The sequence below is a fragment of the Lutra lutra genome, chromosome 8, assembly GCF_902655055.1.
Source record: "Lutra lutra chromosome 8, mLutLut1.2, whole genome shotgun sequence".
Classification (NCBI taxonomy): Eukaryota; Metazoa; Chordata; class Mammalia; order Carnivora; family Mustelidae; genus Lutra; species Lutra lutra.
Window position 1 is genome coordinate 38,327,362 of NC_062285.1, and position 25,860 is coordinate 38,353,221.

The following is a 25,860-nucleotide window of genomic DNA, read 5'->3' on the forward strand; positions in this document are numbered from 1 at the left end:
TCTTTGTTGTCTGTGGAGGGGAATTGCCCAATCTCTTCATATTAACCACTGCTGGAAATTCTTCACAATTAAAAAATCTCCCTCCTGGGGCATCTGGGTGGCTCATTCATTTAAGGATCTGCCTTTGGCTTGGGTCATGATCTTGGGGTCCTGGGAATGAACCTTGCATTGGACTCCCTGCTCAGTGGGGAGTCTGTTTCTTCCTCTCCCTCTGCCTTCCCTTCCTCCACTGCTTGCACTCTTTCTCAAGTAAATAAATAAAAAATCTTAAAAAAAAGTACCCCTCCTACCCAAGTCTCTAGTGTGACAGAGGAAGACTCTATTTTATTTTCTAGTGCATTCTTCCAGATGTCTATCTACATAAGCCTTTATACATCACACATACAGAATTACATATTCCTTTTTACTTACTTGTTTTTTAAATACTTTTTAAAGACTTGTTCGTTTATATTTAGAGAGTGCACAGAGGGGCAAGGGATAGGGAGAGAACCTCAAGCAGACTTCCTGCTGTGCATGAAGCCCGATGGGGGCCTCCATCTCACAACCTGAGATCATGACCTGAGCTGAAATCAAGAGTTGAATACTTAACTGACTGAGCCACCCAGGCACCCCTTACATACTCTTTTTCCTTTTTTTAAAAAAGATTTTGTTTATTTATTTGACAGAGATCACAAGTAGGCAGAGAGGCAGGCAGAGAGAGAGGAGGAAGCAGGCTCCCTGCTGAACAGAGAGCCTGATGTGGAGCTCAATCCCAGGATCCTGGGATCATGACCTGAGCCGAAGGCAGAGACTTTAATCCACTGAGCCACCCAGGCGCCCCTTACATACTCTTTTTTAAACAGAAATGGAGTATACTACTTACGTGGTCTGTACCTGATTTACCCTTTTTGTTTTTTGTTTTTGAGTCCCTTCAGGCCTTATCCAGTCCATCCTAATTCTTTATAGCATTACCTACCCAGTTTATTCATGGTACTATCTCATCGTGTTATTATGCCAACCAATATCTGAGCTTTTAATATGTGCTGAGTGAAATTTTCATTTTGTTTCATTTTTATGATCAAAAGTTACGAGTGCCTTTTTTTTTTTTTTTAATTATTTTAGTCTCGTAATTGACTTTTTTCTTTCTGTGAAGGTGGAGTACGGGTTACATTGATCAGGTTGGGATAATAGAGACTAGAGAATACATACTAGATTTTACCAAAGGAGAAAGAGAATGATTACAGTAGATGGAGAACATAAATTATATAGGGATGTTTTGTTCAGCATCACTGAATCAGACCTGGTTTGTATAAACATAAAGAGATGCATCAGTCTGAATTTCTTTATACCCTTCCATTGCCAGATGGTAGGCAATTACTGAATTATTGGGAAGAGGCTTCATTATATAACTTTTGCCTTTTTCTGAATTTTATTTCTGTTTTGGATTTTTAAGTTGTTGAATGGATATTTATATCTTCTAATCTTAGAGACAAGGTCATAGAGTTTTTAAAGATTGTTTTCAGTGTCAAACCTCAGTGATTAATATTAATAATGTAAATAATCCTCCATGTGTGAGTTTTGAATGAATATTCATCTATCTATTTCTGGTTTTGCTCTATTTACCTTCTTATAAGAATGTGTAGGGGAGCACTTTGGTAGCTCAGTTGCTGGGCATCTGCCTTCAGCTCAGGTCAGGATCCCAGGGTCCTGGGATCAGGCCCCACGTTGGGCTCCCTGCTCAGCCGGAAGCCTGCTTCTCCCTTTCCAACTCCCCCTGCTTGTGTTCCCTCTCTCACTGTGTCTCTGTCAAATAAATAAATAAAATCTTAAAAAAAAAAGAATGTGCAGAAATGCTGGGTAGTAACCAACCATAGTATGCAGAGACTGGGTCATGGATTTGCTATTTATTTTCTAAGCAATTATGTTTTTCTCAGGATATTGTTTTTGTGTTGTAAGATGGAATGAGAGAACCTGTTTATTACAAAGGGATTTTAAGGACTAATTAGACAATGTGTATAAAACTTTGGACTTTTTTTTAAAAAAGATTTTATTTATTTATTTGACAGAGATCACAAGTAGGCAGAGAGGCAAGTGGCAGTGGGGGGGAAGCAGGCTCCCCACTGAGCAGAGAGCCCGATATGGGGCTCAATCCCAGGACCCTGAGATCATGACCTGAGCTGAAGGTAGAGGTTTAACCCACTGAGCCACCCAGGTGCCCCAAACTTTGGGCTTTTTAGGGGTGCCTGGGTGACTCATTCAGTTGAGTGGCCGACTCTTGGTTCCAGCTTGGGTGATGATCTCTGGGTGGTGAGATCAAGTCCTGAGTTGGGCTCCTCGCTCAGCGGGGAGTCTGCTTCAGGATTCTCTCTTCCTCTGTGGCATCCCCCCAAACCCCCCACACATGTTCTCTTTCTCTCTCTCTTTAAAAAAAACCAAACAAACACTTCAGACTTTTTAATACTTATATCAGTTCATTACTCCTCTCTGAAAGATACTGTATTAGAATAGTAGATAATTGCAGCTTTTCACCAGGAGTTGTACATTTATGTTGAACTTCTATATGGGTTACCTGTTGATATCTGATAGCATATTTCTCTGGTATCATAGTTTACTGGAAAAGTACTTCCAAAGTTAATGTATTTATCTTATGAGTAGAGTGTGCTTACCAACAGAGCTTCTAAGAAATAAAAAGAGGCATAGGACTTGAAACCTTGGGAACATTTTTTTTTCCTTCTTGTCTTTGCTCCATATTAAATCCTGTTAATTCACTTTTCATTATTTTCTATAGGATTGCCTTCTTTTTCATACCCACTACCACCATCCTTGTCTAGGTCCTATCATGTCATGTTGGGATGATTACCATAGTTTTACATAAATGACCACTTGTGTTGGGACTCCCTAAGACCATCTCCAGGTTCAGTGATTTTTCTGGGAGGACTCATGGCTATAATTTATTATAGTGAAAGAATGCAAAGCAAAATAAAGGGAAAAGATGCATGGTCCAAGTCCAGAGAAAACCAGGTAGAAGCTTCCGGGAGTCCTCTCCCAATGGAGTTACACAGGTTGCACTAGTATCAAATTGACAGTGTGTATGAAGTTTTACCTACCGGGGAAGCTCGTTAGAGACTTAGTGCTCAAGGTTTTTATTGGAGGCCGGTGATGAAGGCATCCTCTACTCAACACATACTAACACCCCAGACTCCCAGAAGGAAAGCAGGTATATGTAAACCTCATTGTATAGCCTAGGCATTGTGAATCACTCTGTATTAGTGGAGGGAACTGTTGATGATGTAAGTCTGCATATGCCAGCTAACAGAACTTTAAGCAGGCTCTTTGAAGAAAAGCAGTCTTAGGTCTGTTATGGTAGCCATTTTCTGCTTACTGCTTCTCTTTGCAATCTTTTTTATTATTGCTTTTATTTAAAATTTTAAGGTCGAAAGGTCTTTGGGAGTTCAGTATGCAATTCTGTCTACTTTTTTTTTTTTTTAAAGTAGTTTAAAAGTAGTTTAAAATTTTCCATAATCAAAAGTTTAAAAATACTGAAGATACTATGTTTATATTGTTTCATTTTTCAAATTCTGTCTTATTTCTTTTCTGAACATAGGATAAAATCCAAGCTTCTTAGTTTGAAACATAAGATTAAAGGTCCAAGATTCTTCTTTTCTAATCTTATTTCCTGTATTTCTGAGCATGACTATTCTATTCTTCCCTTTCACCTGTCAGAACAGTATATTTTTGGTCCCTCCGTCATTTACTGTGAAAGCTTATCTATTTTTTCCAAGCTGTACTCCGCTTCTTCTTTTCATAGAAGTTTTCTTAATGATGCAAACCCATACTGATTACTATTGTCCTCTGAAGAATTAAAGAAATTGCTCTTTTATCTGTATTTGGAGTTTAATATATACAGCCTTGTCTTCTTTTTTTTTTTTTTTTTAAGATTTTTATTTATTCATTTGAGAGAGAGAGAGCGAAAGAGAGCACAAGCAGGGGGAGGTACAGAGGGAGAGGGAGAAGCGGATCCCCACCTGAGCAGGGAATTACTCAGGAATTACTCAGGTGTCCCTATACAGCCTTGTCTTGAAACTCTGTATGTAGGCCTTATCTCTTCAAGTGATTCATTATGTTTTCAGGCAATCAGCTGACCAACCAACTAAAAAGCATGGAGAGTAGTAATTGTTGAAAGCTTTGGGGGTGCCTGGGCGGCTCAGTTGGCTAGATGTCTGACATCATATCAGGTCATGATCTCAGGTACCTGGGACTGTGCCCTGAGTCAGGCTTTGTGCTCTGCAGGGAGTCTGCTTCTCCTTCTGCTCCTTCCCCCACTCATACATACTGTGTCTTGCTCGCTCTAAAATAAATAAAATCTTAAGAAATAACTGAAAGCCTCTTTTATTTTTTATTTTTATTATTATTTTTTAAGATTTTACTTATTTGAGAGAGAGAGAAAGTGAGAGACAGAGGGAGAAGGAGAAGCAGACTCCCCGCTGAGCAGGGAGCCTGATGTGGGGCTCTATCCCAGGTCGAGATTGTGACCTGTGCCGAAGGCAGACGCCTAACCAACTGAGCCACCCAGGCACCCCTGAAAGCTTTCTTTAAAAAGCCTATTGAGGGTATGAATCACATGTCTTTATTTTTTAATGGAATTCTTACTTAAACCTGTGCCGGACTTTCTTATTCTATCTTCTGCAACTCTTAATCACAAATAGAGTTTTCATTGTTTTGTGCTACATTATGGATGATACTCTCAAATCTGAATTCTAGTTGACACATTCTCTCTTCACCGTTGTCGTTGGCTGTTAAATCCCTTACTTTGCAGGTTTAATTTTTCAACTCTGTATTATAGAAAGTTTCAAATGTATGAAAGTGTACATTAATAAGGAATTTCTCTTCTTCCCTCCAGTACCTGGCATCCAGGTTCAGCAGGTTATCAACCTCCTATTAGAAGGCAGTTGGAGGGGCGCCTGGGTGGTTCAGTGGGTTAAGCCGCTGCCTTCGGCTCAGGTCATGATCTCAGGGTCCTGGGATCGAGTCCCGCATCGGGCTCTCTGCTCAGCAGGGAGCCTGCTTCCCTCTCTCTCTCTCTGTCTCTCTGCCTGCCTCTCCGTCTACTTGTGATCTCTCTCTGTCAAATAAATAAATAAAATCTTTAAAAAAAAAAAAAAAAGAAGGCAGTTGGATTCTTTACCTGTTTCTGCATCCAGTCTGTTGTCAGTCTGTTGTGATGTCACATATCCCTGTATCCTCTGGAAAACTCACACTATGTTCCTGCAAGAATGAGAGTGAAAAGGGCAAATAACATCTTACAGTTATTATGAAAATAGTTTGACTTTGCAGATTCCCTGAAATAGTCTTAGGTTCCCTAGACCCCACTTTGAGAATTGCTCTCCACAAGGATGATAAGCACTTTAAGGCTTTACTTCACATGGCTTCAAGGGTAGGTTTTTGAAACTTGGTGTCTGGTCCAGTTAGAAACCTCAATGAAAACTCAGACAATAGCTTTCCTTTTTCATTCTGCCTTTCATTCCTTTCTTTGTTTCTGGAAACTGGGAATTCTTTACTCTTCTGAGTTCATCTGTGAAACAGATGTTTTCGTTATTGTTATAATTCGTTTAATATTTCTGGATGTGTTTGTAGTGAGGGTGGTAGTGTTAACTTTCTATATCATCTTAGTCTTTGGTGTTGACATAAATACAGGATTATGTGTCTTACTATTTTTTGTTTTCATAGCATCTGACACCATTCTATAAACATAGTGGTAAACATTTTGGGAAATTACACTCCTGGGGGTAAAATAGAAATATAATACTGACCTATTAAAATGAGTCTCACATTATTTTACCAGTAAGCTAGGGAGGAATAGTGTAAAAATGCTTACATCCTTCAGAATAAACCAGAGGGATCTGAAATAATTAAAGGGAAATCTGAATACCACCTGGATAAGATAGTTACGTGAGTTACCTGTTACAGAGCAAAGAGCACAGATGGACTAGATTATTATAAATACTACATACATTTTTTTACTTTTTTTGAAGACTCCCTTGGAATTTGGGCACTTGTCGTTTTTGATCTTGCATATATATCTTTTTTTTTTCTTGATAGGAATATGCGCTTTCTGGTTGGAATTTGAATAATATGCCTGTCCTAGAGCAGTCTGTTCTTGCACATATTAATGTAGACATCTCTGGTATGAAGGTGCCATGGCTCTATGTAGGAATGTGTTTCTCTTCTTTCTGCTGGCACATTGAAGATCACTGGAGTTACTCAATCAACTACTTACACTGGTATGTATGATTTTTGTTACATGCTTAGGAATCTTTTTAAAGGTGTAATGATATTAGGTGATACATTAGCAAGAACTGAATTTAAAATTATTCCTACCCAAAGGAGGGTAATATATAGAGAAGCATAGAAGGTCCTAAAGGGGGCGCCTGGGTGGCTCAGTGGGTTAAGCCTCTGCCTTCGGCTCAGGTCATGATCTCAGGGTCCTGGGATCGAGTCCCACATCGGGCTCTCTGCTCCGCAGGGAGCCTGCTTCCTCCTCTCTCTCTGCCTGCCTCTCTGCCTACTTGTGATCTCTGTCTGTCAAATAAATAAATAAAATCTTTAAAAAAAAAAAAAAAGAAGGTCATAAAGGTATGTATATCTCAGACACCTTCCCTTTTAAAGTATGTACATGCAGCATGCAGCAGAGCCTGCAGTTTTAGGCCTTGTGATACTTAATTTGGCATACGGGGAAATTACCTTGGTATATCTTTTGATATGCAAGGTAGGATCTTAAAGTATGTAGAGTTAAAAAAAAGTATGTATAATTGAGATCTGACTAAACCTTCAGGATTGGAAGTTATTTATTTTTTTTTTTAAAGATTTTTATTTATTTGACAGATCACAAGTAGGCAGAGAGGCAGGCAGAGAGAGAGAGGAGGAGGAGGCAGGCTCCCTGCTGAGCAGAGAGCCTGACGTGAGGCTCGATCCCAGGACCCTGGGATCATGACCCGAACCGAAGGCAGAGGCTTTAACCACTGAGCCACCCAGGTGCCCCAGGATTGGAAGTTATTAAAAGATTTTTTCTTTTTAATGCCATTTTCCCTAAAAATGCCTGTTATGTGTATATTTATTAAATTCTTTGGCTGAATTTTTTTGTGCCTCCCCCACAGCTTTCATTTACTTGCCCATGTAAATTATCATGACATCAGTTAATTGATTTTCTCCATTTGGAAAATACTGCTAAAATCACACTATGCAGTATTGGAAAACTGTAGTGATTTTATTTCTCTGCTTTATCACTGTGCTGTGTAATATGATAACTCTTAGCTACATGTGGCTTTTTAAATTAGTTAAGATTAAGTAAAATTAAAAATGTACTTCCCCAGTTACAGGAAGCATTTCAAGTACTTTATGGTCACTGGTGACTAGAGCCCTGTGTATTGGCCAGCACAGATATAGAATATTCTCATTATTATTATTATTATTTTAAGATTTATTTATTTTTTGATACAGAGAGAGAGATCACAAGTAGGCAGAGAGGCAGGCAGAAAGAGAGAGGGAAGCAGGCTCCCTGCTGAGAGAGAGCCCAATGCTGGGCTTGATCCCAGAACCCTGAGACCATGACCTGAGCCAAAGGCAGAGGCTTAACCCACTGAGCCACCCAGGCACCCCAGAACATTCTCATTATTGCAGTAAGTTCTGTTGGAGACAACACTGGATTGTATTAGGATTAGGAAATTCAGCTATTTTATAAATACTATGACTCACTAAATCCATTTCCTAGAAGTACAGCATCATATCATAAATGAACTCTAGTTCACTAAAGTCTAGTGCATTAATGATGCCAAGTTTTTGGTTCTTAAGATTTGTAGATAGAACTCTTTTCAAGGTTTCAACAGTTTCTACCGTTGCCTTAGTTTTTTGGATATTAAAATTCAACTTAGTGGAGTTATGTAAAGGTATTCTACAGAGTGTTGACTTCAAGTTTGGTCATTGCGGGGATAATCGGAATGTCCAGGGGACTTAGGAAATAAGGTAGTATGTTAGTATCCTTTGGAATGATGTTTATTTTTCATATAGTGCCTTTCCTATTTGAAGAAACTATTTATTGATCCACCTTAAAGAGTTCATGTGCTATGAATTGCATTAATTAAGTTGATTTAGAATTAATTTTAATAGTAGTGATAAGTATGTGTCTACGTATTTATATACTTTGCCTTACCTCCTGTTATGAACAGATTCATGAATTGGTTTGCCAAGATTCAGGGTATATAATCTGTGACCATGGAACAAGACGAAATTAATTATAGTTCAGTGGATTTGAATGAGAGACTCTGGCCTCGTTGGTAACATGCTCACATAGCTAAACAGTTATTTCTTTTTGCTAGGGGGGAGCCAAAGACATGGTATGGTGTGCCATCTCATGCTGCCGAACAGCTGGAGGAGGTGATGAGGGAGCTGGCTCCTGAGTTGTTTGAGTCCCAGCCTGATCTCCTGCATCAGTTAGTCACCATCATGAACCCCAATGTACTGATGGAGCATGGTGTGCCTGTGAGTCTTTTTGTGTCTCCTTTTAGTATTTTCATTTTAAGGTTCTGTTAGCTTTTCATTAGACAGAAACACATTTCTTTTGTTTTATAACTGGAAGCAAAAGATGTCATCTTCTAGCCCAATTACAATTTATATTCTGAAGGGAACAACATTTCTTGGTAAGGAAGAAGTGTTTTGTTTTGTTTTTTTTTTTAAGATTTTTATTTATTTATTTGACAGAGAGAGATCACAAGCAGGCAGAGAGGCAGGCAGAGAGAGAGGAAGGGAAGCAGGCTCCCTGCTGAGCAGAGAGCCTGATGCGGGGCTCGATCCTAGGCCCCTGGGATCATGACCTAAGCTGAAGGCAGAGGCTTAACCCACTGAGCCACCCAGGTGCCCCAAGAAAGAGGTGTTTTAAAGTATTAATCTTACTTTATGTATAGCTACCTATTGAATAGGCTTCTGTTTTCAGTAAACCTTTATATCCTGGTTTTGACAAAAATCTTACATTCTTTATTATCTAGTGTATATAATAATATTCTCTTATTTATTATCTGCATTATCTTTGTTTCGTCAGAGTGTAAAGTATTTTAAGTGATACTTGTAACTAATATCCTTTGGAGATCATATTTCATTAAAGGTTTCACAGCTTTTTTTTTTAATATGTGATAATGAAATACTATGAATACCTTTTCTGCTTTACCTTTTTAAAAAAGATTTTATTTATTTAGAGAGTGAGAGAGTGTGCAAGCATGAATGGGGGGAAGGGCAGAGGGAGAAGGAGAGAAAGAATCTCAAGCAGACTCTGCACTGAGCATGGAACTTGATGTGAGGCTTGATTTCGTGACCCTGAGACCATGACCTGAGCCGAAATCAAGAGTTGGATGCTTAACTAACTGACCCACCCAGGACCCCAGTATTATTTTGTCTTTAAAGATCTCACTTGTTTCAGACAGGGACAGTGAGAGAGAGCGCTTATACGCACGCCCACAGCAGGGAGGAGCAGAGTGGGAATCAGACTCCCCACTGAGAAGGGAGCCGGATATAAGGCTTGATCTCAGGACCTGGGATCATGACCTGAGCTGAAGGCAGAGTGAATTTATACTAGAATCTGGGATTTTTCTAAAGACACATAGTATTGGGGTGGCTGGGTAGCGCACACACACTCTCTAAAATAAATAAATAAAGACAAATAATTTATCATAAAAATAAGTGGAATCCAGGAAAACTGATTTTGGGGTTATCACCATATAACATGTGAACTAATTACCTAATTTCCAAAAAAATATCCAAGAGTAGGAGGCAATCCCATTTTTTAATGTTATTGACAACATAAGGATGAAAGGAATAAAAGAAAAAGTCTCCTAATGGTAAAAATTTTATCACATTTCAGAAACTAGTAGCCCAGTGAGAGTAACATTTTCTTTTTGAGAATTTGCTACTTTTTTTTTGAAGTCAATGACTATTTTATTATTTATTTATTTATTATTTATTTATTTGTTTATTTGTTTGACAGAGAGCTAGAGAGAGAGCACAAGTAAGCAGAGTGGCAGGGAGAGGGGGAGAGAGAGAAGCAGGCTCTCCGCTGAGCAGGGAGCCCAATGCGGGGCTCGATCCCAGGACCCTGGAATCATGACCCGAGCCGAAGGCAGCCGCTTAACCAACTGAGCCACCCGGGCGCCCCTTTATTATTTATTTTTTAAAAAGATTTTAGTTATTTATTTGACAAAGAGAGACACAGGGAGAGAGGGAGCACAAGCAGGAGGAGTGGGAGAGGGAGAAGCAGGCTTCCGGCTGAGCAGGGAGCCCGATATGAGCTCTATCTCAGGACCCTGGGATCATGACCTGAGCCAAAGGCACATGCTTAATGACTGAGCCATCCAGGCACCCTGTCTGCTACTTGTGAATTATTGTAGCTTGTTATCAGTGACTGTTTTAAGAAGGTAAGATTTCAGGCTGCTTCTTAAACCCTGATATTATTTTCTGATATGGGTAGGTGAATGCTTTCCTGTTTATAGTTTTAGAAAATGCCTCTGAAAGTGACTGATAAAATCTCTTCCTCTTTTTTGTTGTTTTTGTTTTGTTTTGTATCCCTGTTCCCACTTTGCATTTAGGTGTACAGGACCAATCAGTGTGCTGGCGAGTTTGTTGTGACGTTTCCTCGTGCCTATCATTCTGGATTTAACCAGGGCTACAACTTTGCTGAAGCTGTGAACTTCTGTACTGCTGACTGGGTCTGTTCTATAGCAAGTAGCTGTTGTACGTCTACTAACACCCCTGGAAAATGCATCTTAGTGGCCATATTTGCTTAGGTGGGGAGGGGAGGATTCATGAATACCTTATTTTTAATTTTTTTTTTAAGATTTTACTTATTTATTTGAGAGAGAGAGAGAGAGAGCATGAGGAGAGAGAAGTCAGCAGGAGAAGCACACTCCCTGCCAAGCAGGGAGCCCAATGCGGGACTCGATCCTGGGACTCCAGGATCATGACCTGAGCCGAAGGCAGTCACTTAACCAACTGAGCCATGCAGGCGCCCTCATGAATATTTTAGTAGAGACTGGAATGGGTGTTGTAATTTAGAAAATTCAGTTAGAGTTTCCCTTGCAGTTTTTATTTGGAAGATTTTATAGTTCTTTACGTCTCATCCATTCATTCTTTTCCCCATTCTGTTTGAATTTTATTTTATTTTATTTATTTTAAAAGATTTTATTTATTTATTTGACAGAGATCACAAGTAGACAGAGAGGCAGGCAGAGAGAGAGGAGGAAGCAGGCTCCCCGCTGAGCAGAGAGCCCGATGTGGGGCTTGATCCCAGGACCCTGGGATCATGACCTGAGCTGAAGGCAGAGGCTTTAACCCACTGAGCCACCCAGGCGTCCCCTGTTTGAATTTTAAATGAGCACTTGTTAGTTTTTGAATCTTTCTTTTCTGAGAGACTGTCGTGCCTCTAGTCTTTGCCTTCTCTGAGCAACTTAAGGATTTTATAATGACAACTAGATCTATTTTTTTTTTTTTTTGACAACTGGATCTTTTTAAGAATTAATTTTACCTGTATTTTCAAGTATATAACTCGATTTTTATTTTAAAATACCCCTATATTACTTCCCTTCTTATAGACAATTAAGTGATTTTATTCTTCCTACCATTTTATGTTTTTTTGTATTTCTTAAAAAAAAAAACTTAAAGAGTAACTATAGTACTGAGATCTCTTGTGGGATATACTTGTGTTTAAATGATAATGCCAAGGGTGCCTGGGTGGCTCAGTCATTTAAGCCTCTGACTTCAGCTCAGGTCATGATCCTGGAGTCCTGGGATCGAGTCCTGCATCAGGCTCCCTGCTCAGGAGGGAGTCTGTTTCTCCCTTTCCCTTTACCCCTCCCCCCTGCTCCTGCTCTCTTTTGCTCTCAAAGGAATAAATAAAATCTTTTAAAAAATAAAATAAATGATCATGCCAGTGATTGCTATTTTGCTTTTTCATATGAGGTAGATATCAAAAAGTGACTAGTTATGATTATGTCATGTTGGTTGGGAAAAGACTGCAAATTTATAATACACTCTTTGACTTTAGTTTTCATTTTGTGATCTTTTTTGGTCTCCTCTCAATATTTGGGGAGTTTTTGTTTTCATATTTTAAGAGAGAGAGAGAGAGAGCACCCAGAGGGAGAAGAGATCATTGTAGCAGGTTCCATGCTGAGCACAGAGCCTGACATGTGGCTTGATCTCTTGTTGAGTTCAGGACCCTGAGATTACGACCTGAACAAAATCAGGAGTCAGATGCCAACCGACTGAACCACGCAGGTGTCCCAAGGGGGAGATATTTTTAGTAATACTGGGTCTTATGTTTTCTGTGGGCACATTAATTTATTAAATTCCATGATTCATGATTTGATGATATTTGTTTCCTTGGTTAATGAATGACATGATGAGTAATCTTATTTGATCCAGTAATTTGAAACATTATTAGGCTTAGGAAGCAGTATGAGCAAGACTGAGCTTAGGACTTGCCCTTGGGTTTGAGGTCTATTTTTTAAAATTCATTTAACATTTATTAAAATGTTTATGATTTACTTCTTGGCTGGATGTAGTGTAGGAAATAAAGATAATTCAGAAATGAATTCGAGATGGTTTCTGCCTTTAATGTGTCTGCTGTTATTGATATGTGGCCTTTGGCAACTCTCTTAATTTCAGTGTGCCTAAGTTTTTTACCTTGTATGTGAAGATACTAAGATTCTCTTAATAACCTCAAACAAGTGAGATGATATATGTAGAAATCCTTGAAACTCTTGAAAAGAAGGGTGTGCTAGATATGAAAAATTATAGCAGCTTTAGATTTGGAATATGGTGATTGATGGTACTAAGTTTTATAAGCCACAACGGATAATCAGTTCTATTTTATGTGGCTTCTTTACAGATTACAATAATTAAGATCTTCATATTTTCTTGCCATTGTTAATAAGCTATATGAAAAATGTTTAACAAGTAATATTTATGAATTAGGAAATGGAAGAGTTGTGTGTTAATAGGATAATGCCTAAGTTCAGTATCATTATTTTCTTTGGAAAGATTATTATTATTATTTTTTTTTTTTTAAGATTTTTACTTATTTATCTGACAGACACAGTGAGAGAGGGAACACAAGCAGGGGGAGTGGGAGAGGGAGAAGCAGGCTTCCCGCTGAGCAGGGACTGTGTGCCCCCCTCTCCCCCTCCGGATGCAGGGCTCCATCCCAGAACTCTGGGATCATGACCTGAGCCAAAGGTAGACACCTAATGACTCAGCCAGCCAGGCACTCCGAAAGATTGTTTCTTTAAAAGAGTAGGTGCGCTTGGGTGGCCCAGTTGGTTAAACATCCACCTCTGATTTTGGCTCAGGTCATGATCTCAGGTTCCTGAGTTCAAGCCCTGCATTGAGCTCTATGCTGGGGGTGGAACCTACATAAAAAAGAAAACAAAAAACAAAAAAAGAGCATGGAAATATTGTTTGATTTAGAGATAGTCTTATATTCTCAAAATGTAATTCCCTTGATTATCTTCTGCCTTTTTCAAAATGGAGGTGAATTCTTCAAGGTTCTTAAAGGTCCATTTTCTTATTTTTTCTCTTTTATGTCATAGTTTTCAAATGTAAACTAAAACTCCCATTTTAAACTACCCAGGTTTTTCTGCTGGACAGAAGGGTAGCAGTTGGGGAAAGATAGGAGGGAGGAAGTGTGTGTGCATATATGTGTTTGTTTTTATGTACAGGCATACATTGTTTTATTGCACTTGGCTTTATTACATTCCACATGTAATTGCATTTTTTACAAATTGAGAGCTTGTGGCAACCCTGTGTCGAGAGCAAGTCCGTTGGCACCGTTTTTCCAATAGCATTTATTCACTTCATGTCTCTGTATCACATTTTGGGAATTCTGGCAATATTTCAAACTTCTTTGTTATTATTTGTTCTGGTGATCTGTGATTAGAAATTATGTCTGAAAGCTCTGGTGATGGTTAGCATTTTTTAGCAAGAAAGTATTTTTTTTTTTTTTAAAGATTTTATTTATTTATTTGGCAGAGAGATCACAAGCAGGCAGAGAGGCAGGCAGAGAGAGAGGAGGAAGCAGGCTCCCTGCTGAGCAGAGAGCCCGATGCGGGGCTCGATCCCAGGACTCTGAGATCATGACCTGAGCCGAAGGCAGCGGCTTAACCCACTGAGCCACCCAGGCGCCCCGAAAGTATTTTTGAATTAAGTTGTGTACATTGTTTTTTTTTAGACATAATGCTGTTGCACACTAAACACTATAGTATAATGTAGACATAACTTCTATGTACTGGAAAACCAAATTATTCATTTTACTCACTTTATTGTGATACTTTATTTATGGTGGTCTGGAACCCAACCCACAGTATCTCCAAGGTGTGCCTATATAGTATAACCAGTATCATAATTTGGCTTAAAGCTTGATGGTTAAAAAGTTTTCAGAATTTATCCTAAAAGGTGTATCTGATTTATGAAAAGTGAGCATCTAGTGATTTGTTTATTCACTTAGGGAGAATAAAGTGTATAATCTCATGATTTCACTTGGATTCTCTTTAGACCAGACTGATCCTTTTAAAAGAATTTCTAGATGCTTTATATAAATCATCTTTTGGTTTGGTTCTTATAATAGAAGTTAATATGAATTGTTGAAGTAGTGCTTTTTTCGTCCCCTTTTCTTTCTCCTTTTTTTTTTTTTTTTAAACTTTTAATAACATCTCTGCTTTTTGGTCTGTGGAAACTTCCATGCTGAAGCTATCTACTTAACCCTTTATTACCTAAATGTTTTTTTCTTTATTCTTTAAAGGCAGCTTATGTTAAAGTGGTCTAAAAGAGTTTGCTTTTTCATTTAAGTATCAAGGAACTGTACTTCTTGTTTTACATAATGAGTAGAAAATCAATAGCTTAGGCTAGAAGCTTAGCATAGAAATTTTCTGTGGGAAGGCCTTTGAAATTCTTGCTGGGCCGTAAATATTTTATATTTACATTTCCTTTTATGTTCAAATGGAATTTGTTACTCTGCCTTTTTTGGTAATAAAACAGAGGAGCTATAGACTAAATACTGGTTTTTGTTCTGGGATATGTTATAAGCAAGTAATTTAATTTGACAATTTTGTTTATAGTTGCCCATTGGACGTCAGTGTGTCAATCACTACCGACGGCTAAGGCGTCACTGTGTCTTTTCCCATGAAGAACTCATTTTCAAGATGGCAGCAGATCCAGAATGCTTAGACGTGGGGCTGGCTGCCATGGTGTGCAAAGAATTGACTCTCATGACTGAAGAAGAGACAAGATTAAGAGAGTCTGTTGTACAAATGGTGAGTTTGTGGACCACATTTTCTCTATTTGATACTGCTCATGGAATATACTAAAAATTGAACTTGTAGAAAGAATCCATTTTCATCTTTGATTCCTTTAGAAGATGAACACAAAAATCACACGTTGGGAGAAAGTAAGTGTGTGTGTGCGTGTGTGTGTTTAAAGATTTATTTATTTTAGGGAGAGAGAAAGTGTACAATGGAGTGGGGAGAGGGAGAGAGAATCTTAAGTACACTCTGCTGCTGAGCATGAAGCTTGATACAGGGCTTGATCTCACAAGCTCAGGACCTGACCTGAAATCAAGAGTTGGGGGCTTAACCAACTGTGCCACCCAGGCACCCTGGAGAAGGTATATTTTTATTCTTGCTATTTTGGTTCTACAAAATGAAAAGTTTTAGAAATCTTTATGTCACCTCTAGATTTAAAAAATGGAATCCTATCATGTAGAATTTCTTAGATATATTTCTTTTTTAAACCTTTTATATATAGTATTATTTCTTTAAATAAGAAAGTTCAGATCCTTTACTCTGAGCTTTGAACTGAGTAAAAGTTGTGTTTCTGGTGATTCCAACTGTCAGAGTGGATTGGTAGATTGATCTGTTTTGTCCCCCCCCACCGGGATTTCCCCCACTCTCCGCCCCCAGTTTGGAAGCCAGTTGAATTTCTGATGGAGTTTCTTACAGTGATGGTGGCTGGGCAGCAGGGTGGCCATACCATCCCCACAGGTGTTGGGATTTTGAATGCCTAAAATAAACTAAACCTTTGTCACAATCAAGTTAATGAACATAGCACCTTCAAAAATTTTCTTAGGCCCCTGTATGATCCTTCCCTCTTGTCCCATTCCCCCTTTTCACTACTCCCACTCCACCCTCTTCCAGGAAAACACCAATCTACTTTCTTTCTTGTGCCTTTTTAAAAAGTGTCTTACTTAAATCGAGTCATACAGTTTATACTTTTTGTTTAGTTTCTTTGACTTAACATACTTGGAGGTTCATTTATGTATTAATTGTTTATTCTTTTTAATTGCCAAGAGTAGTAGTTGGAGTATTTTTTGTATGGATATACCACAGTATATCTTCACTTACAAATGAACATTTTAGTTGTTTTTAGACTTTTTCCTGTTACCAGTTAAGCTGCTGTGAACATTTCTGAACAGATTTCTGTGTTGACATATTATTTTCATTTTTCTTGGATAAATACTAGGACTGGAATGACTGGGTCATATGACATCTGTATGTTTAATTTTTTCTACAAACTGCCAAACTATATTCCAAAATAGTTTTTACAGTTCTGCCAGGAATATGAGAGTTCTACTTGTCCTGCAATCTCCCTGACACTTGGAATTTTAACTTCAGATTTTTTTAAAAAGATTTTATTCACTTATTGAACAGAGAGAGTGAGAGAGAGAGAGAGCAGACAAGCTGGGGGGAGAGGCAGAGGGAGGGAGAGAAGCTCCCAAGAGCAGGGAGCCCGATGCAGGACTTGTTCCCAGGATCCCAGGATCATGACCTGAGCCTAAGGCAGACACTTAACCAACTGAACCACCCAGGCATTCCCAACTTTAGGTAGATACTCTAATAGGTTTGTTGTGGTAGTTCATTGTGGCTTTAATTTTAATGACTAATGATGTTGAGTACATTCTAGGTGCTTATTTGCTGTCTATATATCTTTTTTTATTTTATTTTATTTATTTATTTAACAGACAGAGATCACAAGTAGGCAGAGAGGTAGGCAGAGAGAGAGGAGGAAGCAGGCTCCCCACTGAGCAGAGAGCCCGATGCGGGACTCGATCCCAGGACTCTAGGACCGTGACCTGAGCCGAAGGCAGAGGCTTTAACCCACTGAGCCACCCAGGTGCCCCGCTGTCTATATATCTTTGAGGGAAGATTCTGTTCAGATCTTTTGGCCAACTTTTAAAACTTGGGTTCTTACTGAATTTTGAGGGTTCTTTATATAGTCTAGATACAGATTCTTTACCAGATAGGTGATTTGAAAATATTTTCTTCCCATCTGTGACTTGTCTTTTCCTTTTCTTAATAGTATTTTTTTAAAAAAAGATTTTATTTATTTATTTATTTGACAGAGAGAGAGAGAGAGATCACAAGTAGCAGAGAAGCAGGCAGGGGGTGTGGGGAGCAGGCTCACCACTGAGCAGAGAGCCCGATGCGGGGCTCAGTCCCAGGACTTTGAGATGAGAGATGAGAGATGCGGGGCTCAGTCCCAGGACTTTGAGATCATGACCTGAGCCGAAGGCAGAGGCTTAACCCTATGAGCCACCCAGGTGCCCCTCTTAATAGTATTTTTTTGAAGAACAGGCGTTTCTTTGGTTTATCAATTCTTTCTTTTATGGCTCGTGGCTTTTGGCTATACCTAAGAAATCTTTAACTCAAGATCATGAAGATTTTCTCCTATGTTTCCCAGAAATTTTTTAGTTTTAGCTCATACATTTATGTGTATGGTCTGTTTCAAGTTTAATTTTTGTATGTGGAATGAGGTATGGATCAAAGTTTATTTTCTTGCATATGTCACTTACGATTTCAAGCCCACTTATGAGATTACTAACTTGAGATCTCCTGTTTTGGCATAATTGGTTTTAGCTAACTTAATAACCAAGTAACCAAGAATAATAAGAACAATTGGTAGGTTGAGAAGACACTTTATTTTTTGACATATCCCAAGTGGTAGAATATAACAGAAGTCTTGTTTCCTCTCAGTAAAATCAGGATTTTCTTGAAAACACCATTTTCAGTTAGAAAAGTTTATATAATCACAAAATTAAGGACTTTGTCTATTTTAAAAGAATTTCAAATAATGGGCTGTCTTAGATTTGAAGAGTTTTGAGGAAATAAAGGTTTAAGCTGAAGAAAAATACTGTGGTAGATAGGAATTTGAATCTGAAAAGTAAAAGAAATCAATTTCACCATTGTTTTTATGGGCATAAATGGGGGAAAAATCTTTAAACCAAAGCTATATATAGCTATATAAAGCTGTATAAAGCTATACATACTACAAATGATGTAAATATTAATATTATAAGCTAATTATTTTAAAAAATATTTTATTTTATTTATTTGACAGACAGAGATCACAAGTAGGCAGAGAGAGAGGAGGAAGCAGGCTCCCTGCTGAGCAGAGAGCCCGGCTTGGGCCTCGATCCCAGGACCCTGAGATCATGACCTGAGCCGGAGGTAGAGGCTTTAACCCACTGAGCCACCCAGGTCCCCTAAGCTAATTATTTTTAAGAGTTTATGTTACCTTGGAAATTAGAATTTTTGCTAAATGGTCAGATTTCTTTTTCTAATTTGAATTACCTGTGATAAGAAACAAGAGGGTTTCCTGGGTGGTTCAGTCAGTTAAGTGTCTGCCTTGGGTTCAGGTCATGATCTCAGGGTTCTGGGATTAAGCTCCGAGGTGGGCTCTCTGCTCAGTGGGGAGTCTGGTTCTCCCTCTTCCTTTGTCCCTCTGCCCGCTCATGCTTTCTCTTTCAAATAAATAAATAACTTTAAAAAAGAAGAAGAAGAAGAAAGAACAAGATAAAAGTGAATCTTTTTGTTTTTTTTTTTTTAATTTTTTTGAGAAAAATGAATGTATGACTTGATATAGTTAATATTCTTATGTTATATCTGTATTCTTTTTTTTTTTTAAAGATTTTTAATTAATTTATTTGACAGAGAGAAATCACAAGTAAGCAGAGAGGCAGGCAGAGAGAGAGGAGGAAGCAGGCTCCCTGCTGAGCAGAAAGCCCGATGTGGGGCTCGAACCCAGGACCTGGGATCATGACCTGAGCCGAAGGCAGCGGCTTAACCCACTGAGCCACCCAGGCGCCCCATTATATCTGTATTCTTAAAAGTTTTCTTTGCTTATTTTTTATTAGCCTTTTGTATTATTTTTTAATTTTTATTATTATTTATTCTTTTAAGATTTTATTTATTTATTTGACAGAGATCACAAGTAGGCAGAAAGGCAGGTAGAGAGGAGTGGGGGAAGCAGGCTCCCTGCCAAGCAGAAAGCCCGATGTGGGGCTTGATCCCAGGACCCTGGGATCATGACCTGAGCCGAAGGCAGAGGCTTTAACCCACTGAGCCACCCAGGCACCCCAAACATGGGAAAGACTTTGCATCTTTATTTACTTACCTTTTTAAAAGATTTTATTTATTTATATGACAGACAGAGATCATAAGTAGGCAGAGAGGCAGGCAGAGAGAGAGAAGGAAGCAGGCTCCCTGCCGAGCAGAGAGCCTGACGTGGGCCTCGATCCCAGGATCCTGAGATCATGACCTGAACCAAAGGCAGAGGTTTTACCCACTGAGCCACCCAGGTGCCCCTATTTATTATTATTTTTAAAGATTTTATATATTTATTTGACAGAGAGACAATGAGAGAGGGAACACAAGCAGGGTGGGTGGGAAGAGAGAAGCCGGCTTTCTGCTGAGCAGGGAGCCTGACTTGGGGGTCCATCCCAGGACCCTGGGATCTTGACTTCAGCCAAAGGCAGACAGTTAACGACTGAGCCATCCAGGTACCTGGTTATTAATTTTTTTTTTTTTTAAAGATTTTTTTATTTATTTTTTTGACAGAGAGATCACAAGCAGGCAGAGAGGCAGGCAGAGAGAGAGGAGGAAGCAGGCTCCCTGCTGAGCAGAGAGCCCGATGCGGGGCTTGATCCCAGGACTCTGAGATCATGACCTGAGCCGAAGGCAGCGGCTTAACCCACTGAGCCACCCAGGCGCCCCAATTTTTTTAATAAGACTGTCTTTTTAGAGTAGTTGAAAGTTCACAGTAAAACAAGGGAAAGGGTAGATTATAGACATTTCCCATATATCTTCCATCACTACACATGCAATGCCTTCTGCATTATCAGTGTCTCCTACCAGAGTGGTACATTTGTTAAAATTGATGAACCTGCATTGACGCATCATAATCACCCAAAGTCTATAGTTCATATTGCGGTTCATTCTTGGTGTATATTCTTTGTGTTTGGATGAATATATAATGACATGTATCCATCATTATAGTATAGAGTATTTTTACTTCACTAAAATTCCTCCATGTTTCATCTGTTTATCTCTGCCGCGCCCTTCCATTGGCAAATACTGATCTTTTTACTATCTCTGTAGTTTTGTCTTTATATCATATAGTTGAAATCATACAGTGTGTAGTCTTCAGATTGCCTTTTATTTTTTTCATGTGAATGTCCAGTTGTTCCAGCATGATTTATTGAAAAGAATATCTTTGCTTCATTGTGTTGTCTTCTTTGTGAAAGATCAGTTGACTGTATTTATGTGAGTCTGTTTCTACATCCTCTGTTGTGTCCATTGATTGATTTGTCTATTCTTTTGTAATACCATGTAATCTTCATTACTACTATAGCTTTATAATGTTTTAAAAATTTTATTGATTTTTTTATTTGAGTATTCTTGGCACACAGTTTAGTTTCACGTGTACAATTTATCTAAGTCTTGGAGTCAGATAGTATTAGTCTTCTGACTTTGTTCTGCAGTATTGAACCATTATGAGTCTTTTACTTTTCCATATAAACTTCAGAATACTTTGTCAATATCTGTAGAATAACTTGTGGGGATTTTGATTTTGATTGTACTAGATTTACAGATTAAGTGGGTAGAACTGACATCTTGACAACACTGAACATGGAACACCTCTCCATTTATTTAGCTCTTCTTTGATTTTGTTCATAGGAGTTCTGTAGTTTTCTTTCTTGTGCGTATTCTTTTAGATATTTAAGTATTTCATTTTTGGAGGGTGCTAATATAAATAGTAATTTGTTTTTAATTTCAAATTCCACTTGTTTATTACTGGTATATAGAAAAGAGATTGCTTAGTTGGTTGGACGACTGCCTTCGGCTCAGGTCATAATCCCGGAGTCCTGGGATCGAATCCCACATCGGGCTCCCAGCTCCATGGGGAGTCTGCTTCTCCCTCTGACCTTCTCCTTGCTCATGCTCTCTCTCACTCTGTCTCTCTCAAATAAATAAATAAAATCTTAAAAAAAAAAAAAATGAAAGGGGTTGAATTGAATCCTAACCTTGTATCTGTGTAACCTTGCTATTATTGCGTATTAGTTCCAGGAGTGTTTTGTCAATTCTTTCAGATTTTCTGCATGGGTGATCTTACGATCCACGAACAAAGATGGTTTGGTTTCTTTCTTCCCAGTCTGTATCCTTTTTATTTCCTGTTCTTGTCTTATTGTATTAACTAGGCCTTCCTGTTGAAAAGGAGTGGTGGGAGGGAACATTTTTCTTATTCTTGATCTTAGTAGAAAAATTTATTAGGAATGGGTATCAAGTGGTTTTTCTGCATCTGTTGATAGAATCATGTGGCAGGGTTTGAGAGGATTGACTCTAATTTTGAAAAGTTCTAATTGTTGCATACTTGGGATGAATTCCACTTAATTTGGTCATGTAATTCTTAATATATATTGTTGGATTCAACTTGCTAGTTTTATTGAAGATTTTTGCATCTATGTTCATGAGTGATATTGGCCTGTAGTGGTTTTGGTAGCTGGATAATGTTGGCTTCATAGAATGAGTTAAGTGTTTTCTCTGCTTCTGTCCTCTGAAAGAGTATAGAGAATTGGCTTAATTTCTTCTGTAAATGTTTGGTAGAATTCACCAATAAACCCATTTGGATCCGGTGTTTTTTGTTTTGGAAGGTTATTAACTATTGATTTGATTTCCTCAATAGATGTATAGAGCTATTAAGATATTACAAGTGTGTGTGTGTGTGTGTGTGAGAGAGAGAGAGAGAGAGAGAGAGAGAGAGAATTTTGACAGATTATCTTTCCAGGAATTGGTCCATTTCATCTGGTCATGAAATTTGTGGGCATAGAGTTATTTATAGTATTCTTGCATTATCCTTTCAGTATCCATGGGATCTATAGCAATGTCTGCTTTTTCATTTCTGATTTTAGTAGTTTGTGTCCTGTTTGTTTGTTTGTTTTTCCCCCAGCTAGAGGTTTATCAGCATCATTGACCTTTTCTTAGGACCAGCTTTTGGTTTTATTGATTTTTTTCTCTACTCATTTCCCTTTTTTCATTTCACTAATTTCTGCTCTAATTCTTTTTTTTTTTTAAGATTTTATTTATTTATTTATTTTAGAGAGAGTACAGGCAGAGTGAGGGACAGAGGGAGAGTGAGAATTTCAAGCAGACTACACGCTGAACACAGAGCCCAACACAGGGCTTGATCTCATGACTCTGAGATCATGACCTGAGACAAAATTAGGAGTTGGATACATAACCAACTGAACCACCCAGACACCGTGCCCCTCTTCTGCTTATTTGGATTTAATTTGGTCTTCCTTTTCTGGTTTCCTAAAGTGGAAACTTAGGTTATTCATTTTATGTATGTTTATTTAAAATGGAATTCCTTGGGGTGCCTGGCTGGCTTAGTCTGTAGAGTGTGACTCTTGATTTTGGGGTTGCAAATTTGAGCCCCATGTTGGGTGTAGAGTTACTTAAAAGTAAAATCTTTAAAAAAGGTGGGGGGATGGGGTTATGGATATTGGGGAGGGTATGTGCTATGGTGAGTGCTGTGAAGTGTGTAAACCTGGCAATTCGCAGACCTGTACCCCTGGGGATAAAAATATATGTTTATAAAGCTGTAAAAAAAAAAAAAAAAAGAAAAAAGAAAGGATGAATACCCAAGTTTTGTAGCAACATGGACGGGACTGGAAGAGATTATGCTGAGTGAAATAAGTCAAGCAGAGAGAGTCAATTATCATATGGTTTCACTTATTTGTGGAGCATAACAAATAGCATGGAGGACAAGGGGAGATGGAGAGGAGAAGGGAGTTGAGGGAAATTGGAAGGGGAGGTGAACCATGAGAGACTATGGACTCTGAAAAACGATCTGAGAATTTTGAAGGGGTGGGGGGTGGGAGGTTGGGGGCACCAGGTGGTGGGTATTGTAGAGGGCACGGATTGCATGGAGCACTGGGTGTGGTGCAAAAATAATGAATACTGTTATGCTGAAAAAATAAAAAATTAAAAAAAAAAGTTAAGCGCCAAATGTATGGTTGGCTTAAATCCAAAAAAAAAAAAAAAAAAAAAAAAAGGTGGGGGGAATTCCTTTCCCATTGCCTGCTGTCTGTTGAAGCTTGAAATTTAAGCATAGGTACACTTCATTTTAATGTACCTTTGCTTTATTGTGCTTCATAAATACTGTGATTTTTACAAATTGAAAGTTTGTGGGAACCTTGCAGTAAGCAAATTTATTGGTCCCATTTTTCCAACAACATTTGTTCACTTTGTGTCTGTATGTCACGTTTGGTAATTCTCACAATATTTCAGACTTTTTACTTTATATCATTTATTTATTTTGTTTATTTTTAGTTATCTCATAATATACAGTGTTATTTTAGTTTCCAGGTGTACAATATAGCAATTCAACAATTCTGTACATTACTCAGTGCTCATCACCATAAGTGTACTCTTAATCCCCTTCACTTGTTTCACCCATCCCCCCCACCCACCTCCCTTCTGGTAAGCACCAGTTTATTCTCTGTATTTAGTAGAATCAGGGGCACTCTTCATGTCAGGGTCATGAGTTTGAGCCCCATGCTGGGTGTATAAAGCTTACTTTTAAAAAAAGTGGAATACACTTAATAGAGTCTTTTTGATTTGTTAGTTTTTTTTTCTTTGTTTTGTTTCTTAAATTCCACATGAGTGTCAAAATCAGATGGTATTTGTCTTTCTCCGACTGATTTATATTACTTAGCATTATATCATTTAGATCCATCCATATTGTTGCAAATGGCAAGTTATCATTCTTTTTTTATGGATGAGTAATATTCCAGTGTATATATACCACATCGTCTTTATCCATTCATCTATCAGTGAACACTTGAGTTGCTTCCATGATTTGGCTATTATAAATACTGCTGTAATAAACGTAGGGGTGCATATATCTTTTAAAATTAGTGTTTTCATATTCTTTGGGTAAATACCGAGTAGTGCAACTACTAGATCATACGGGGATTCTGTCTTTACACTTGATCTTAGCCAAAAGGCCGAGAAGCGATGTGATTCTGTCTTTAATTTTTTGAGGAACCTCCGTATTTTTCCACAGTGGCTGCATCAGTTTTCATTTCCACTAATAGTGCATGACTGTTTCTTTTTCTGCACGTCCTTGCCAACACTTGTTTCTTGTATTTTTAATTTTAATAATTCTGATGAATGTGAGATGATATCTCATGGTTTTAATTTGCATTTCTCTGATAAGTGATGTTGAGCATCTTTTCATGTGTCTCTTTACCATCTCTGTGTCTTTGGAGAAATGTCTGTTCATGTCTTCTGCCCTTTTTTGGTGGGGGTGGAGTGGTGGAGCCTAACGTGGGGGTTGAACTCACAAATGTGAGATCAAGACCTGAACTGAGATCAAGAGTCAGATGCTTAACCCACTAAACCACCCAGGCACCCCTGCCCATTTTTTAATTGGTCAGATTTTTCATTATTATATTTGTTGTCGTCATTTTGATGAGTGATCTTTGATGTTACTGTTGTCATTGTTTTGGGTGCCATGAGCTGTGCTTATGTAACAGTGAACTTACTAGATAAATGTTTTATGTATTCTGCCTGCTCTACCAACTGGCTATTTCCTCATTCCTCTTTTTGTCAGGCTTCTTTGTTCTTTGAGACACAACAGTATTGAAGTTCGGCCAATTAATAACCCTACGATGGCCTTTTAAGTGTTCAAGTAGAAGAGTCACATGCCTCTCACTTCGATCAGAAACTAAAAATGCTTAAGCTTCATGAGGAAGGCATGTGGGAAGCCTAGATCAGTCAAAAGCTTGGCTTCTTGTGCCAGAGTTAGCCAGGTTGTGAATGCAAAGGAAAAGTTTTTAAAGGAAATTAAAAGTACTACTCTAATGAACACATGAACAATAAGAAACTAAAAGAGCCTCATTGCTGATGTGGTGAAAGTTTTAGTGATCTGGATAAAAGATGGAGCCAGCTACAGTATTTTCTTATGCCAAGGCCTAATCCATAGCAAGGCCCTAACTCCTCAGTTTTACGTAGGCTAGAAGTGGTAAAGAAGCTACGGAGGTTTGAAGCTAGCAGAGTTTGGTTCGTGAAGCTAGCAGAGGTTGGTTCAGAGAAGTCATCTCTATACCACAGAAATATGCAAGGTGAAGCAGCAAGTGCTGATGTCGAAGCTGCACGAGTTTATTCAGAAGATCTAGTTGAAGTCGGTGAAGGTGACTACGCTAAGTACAGATGTTCAGTGTATAAGAAACCACCTTCTGTTGGAAGAAGATGCCATCTAGGACTTTGTTAGCTAGAGAGAAATTAAGGCCTAGCTTCAGATTTTCCAAGGAGGGGCTGACTGTCTTGTTAGGGGTTAATACAGCTCATGACTTCAGGTTGAAGCCAGTGCTTATTTACCATTCTGAAAAGCAGGGTCCTTAAGAATTAGCTGAATCTACTCTGTGTTCTGTAACTGGAACAACAAAGCCTGGATGACAGCACATTTGTTTACAAATGGTCTAGACCTACTCTGCCATGCTGCAAACAGGAC

The 25,860-nt window shown here is 38.5% G+C and overlaps 1 protein-coding gene across 1 annotated transcript in view; it reads left to right on the forward strand.

Annotated features, from left to right (window-relative positions):
* Positions 1 to 25,860, forward strand: part of KDM5A (lysine demethylase 5A) — a 101,972-nt gene that overhangs the window by 30,637 nt on the left and 45,475 nt on the right. The window contains exons 11-14 of the mRNA XM_047739968.1: positions 6,079 to 6,260; positions 8,352 to 8,514; positions 10,608 to 10,727; positions 15,129 to 15,323. Of these exons, the coding sequence (XP_047595924.1) occupies positions 6,079 to 6,260; positions 8,352 to 8,514; positions 10,608 to 10,727; positions 15,129 to 15,323 (660 nt within the window). The remainder of the gene's footprint in view (positions 1 to 6,078; positions 6,261 to 8,351; positions 8,515 to 10,607; positions 10,728 to 15,128; positions 15,324 to 25,860) is intronic.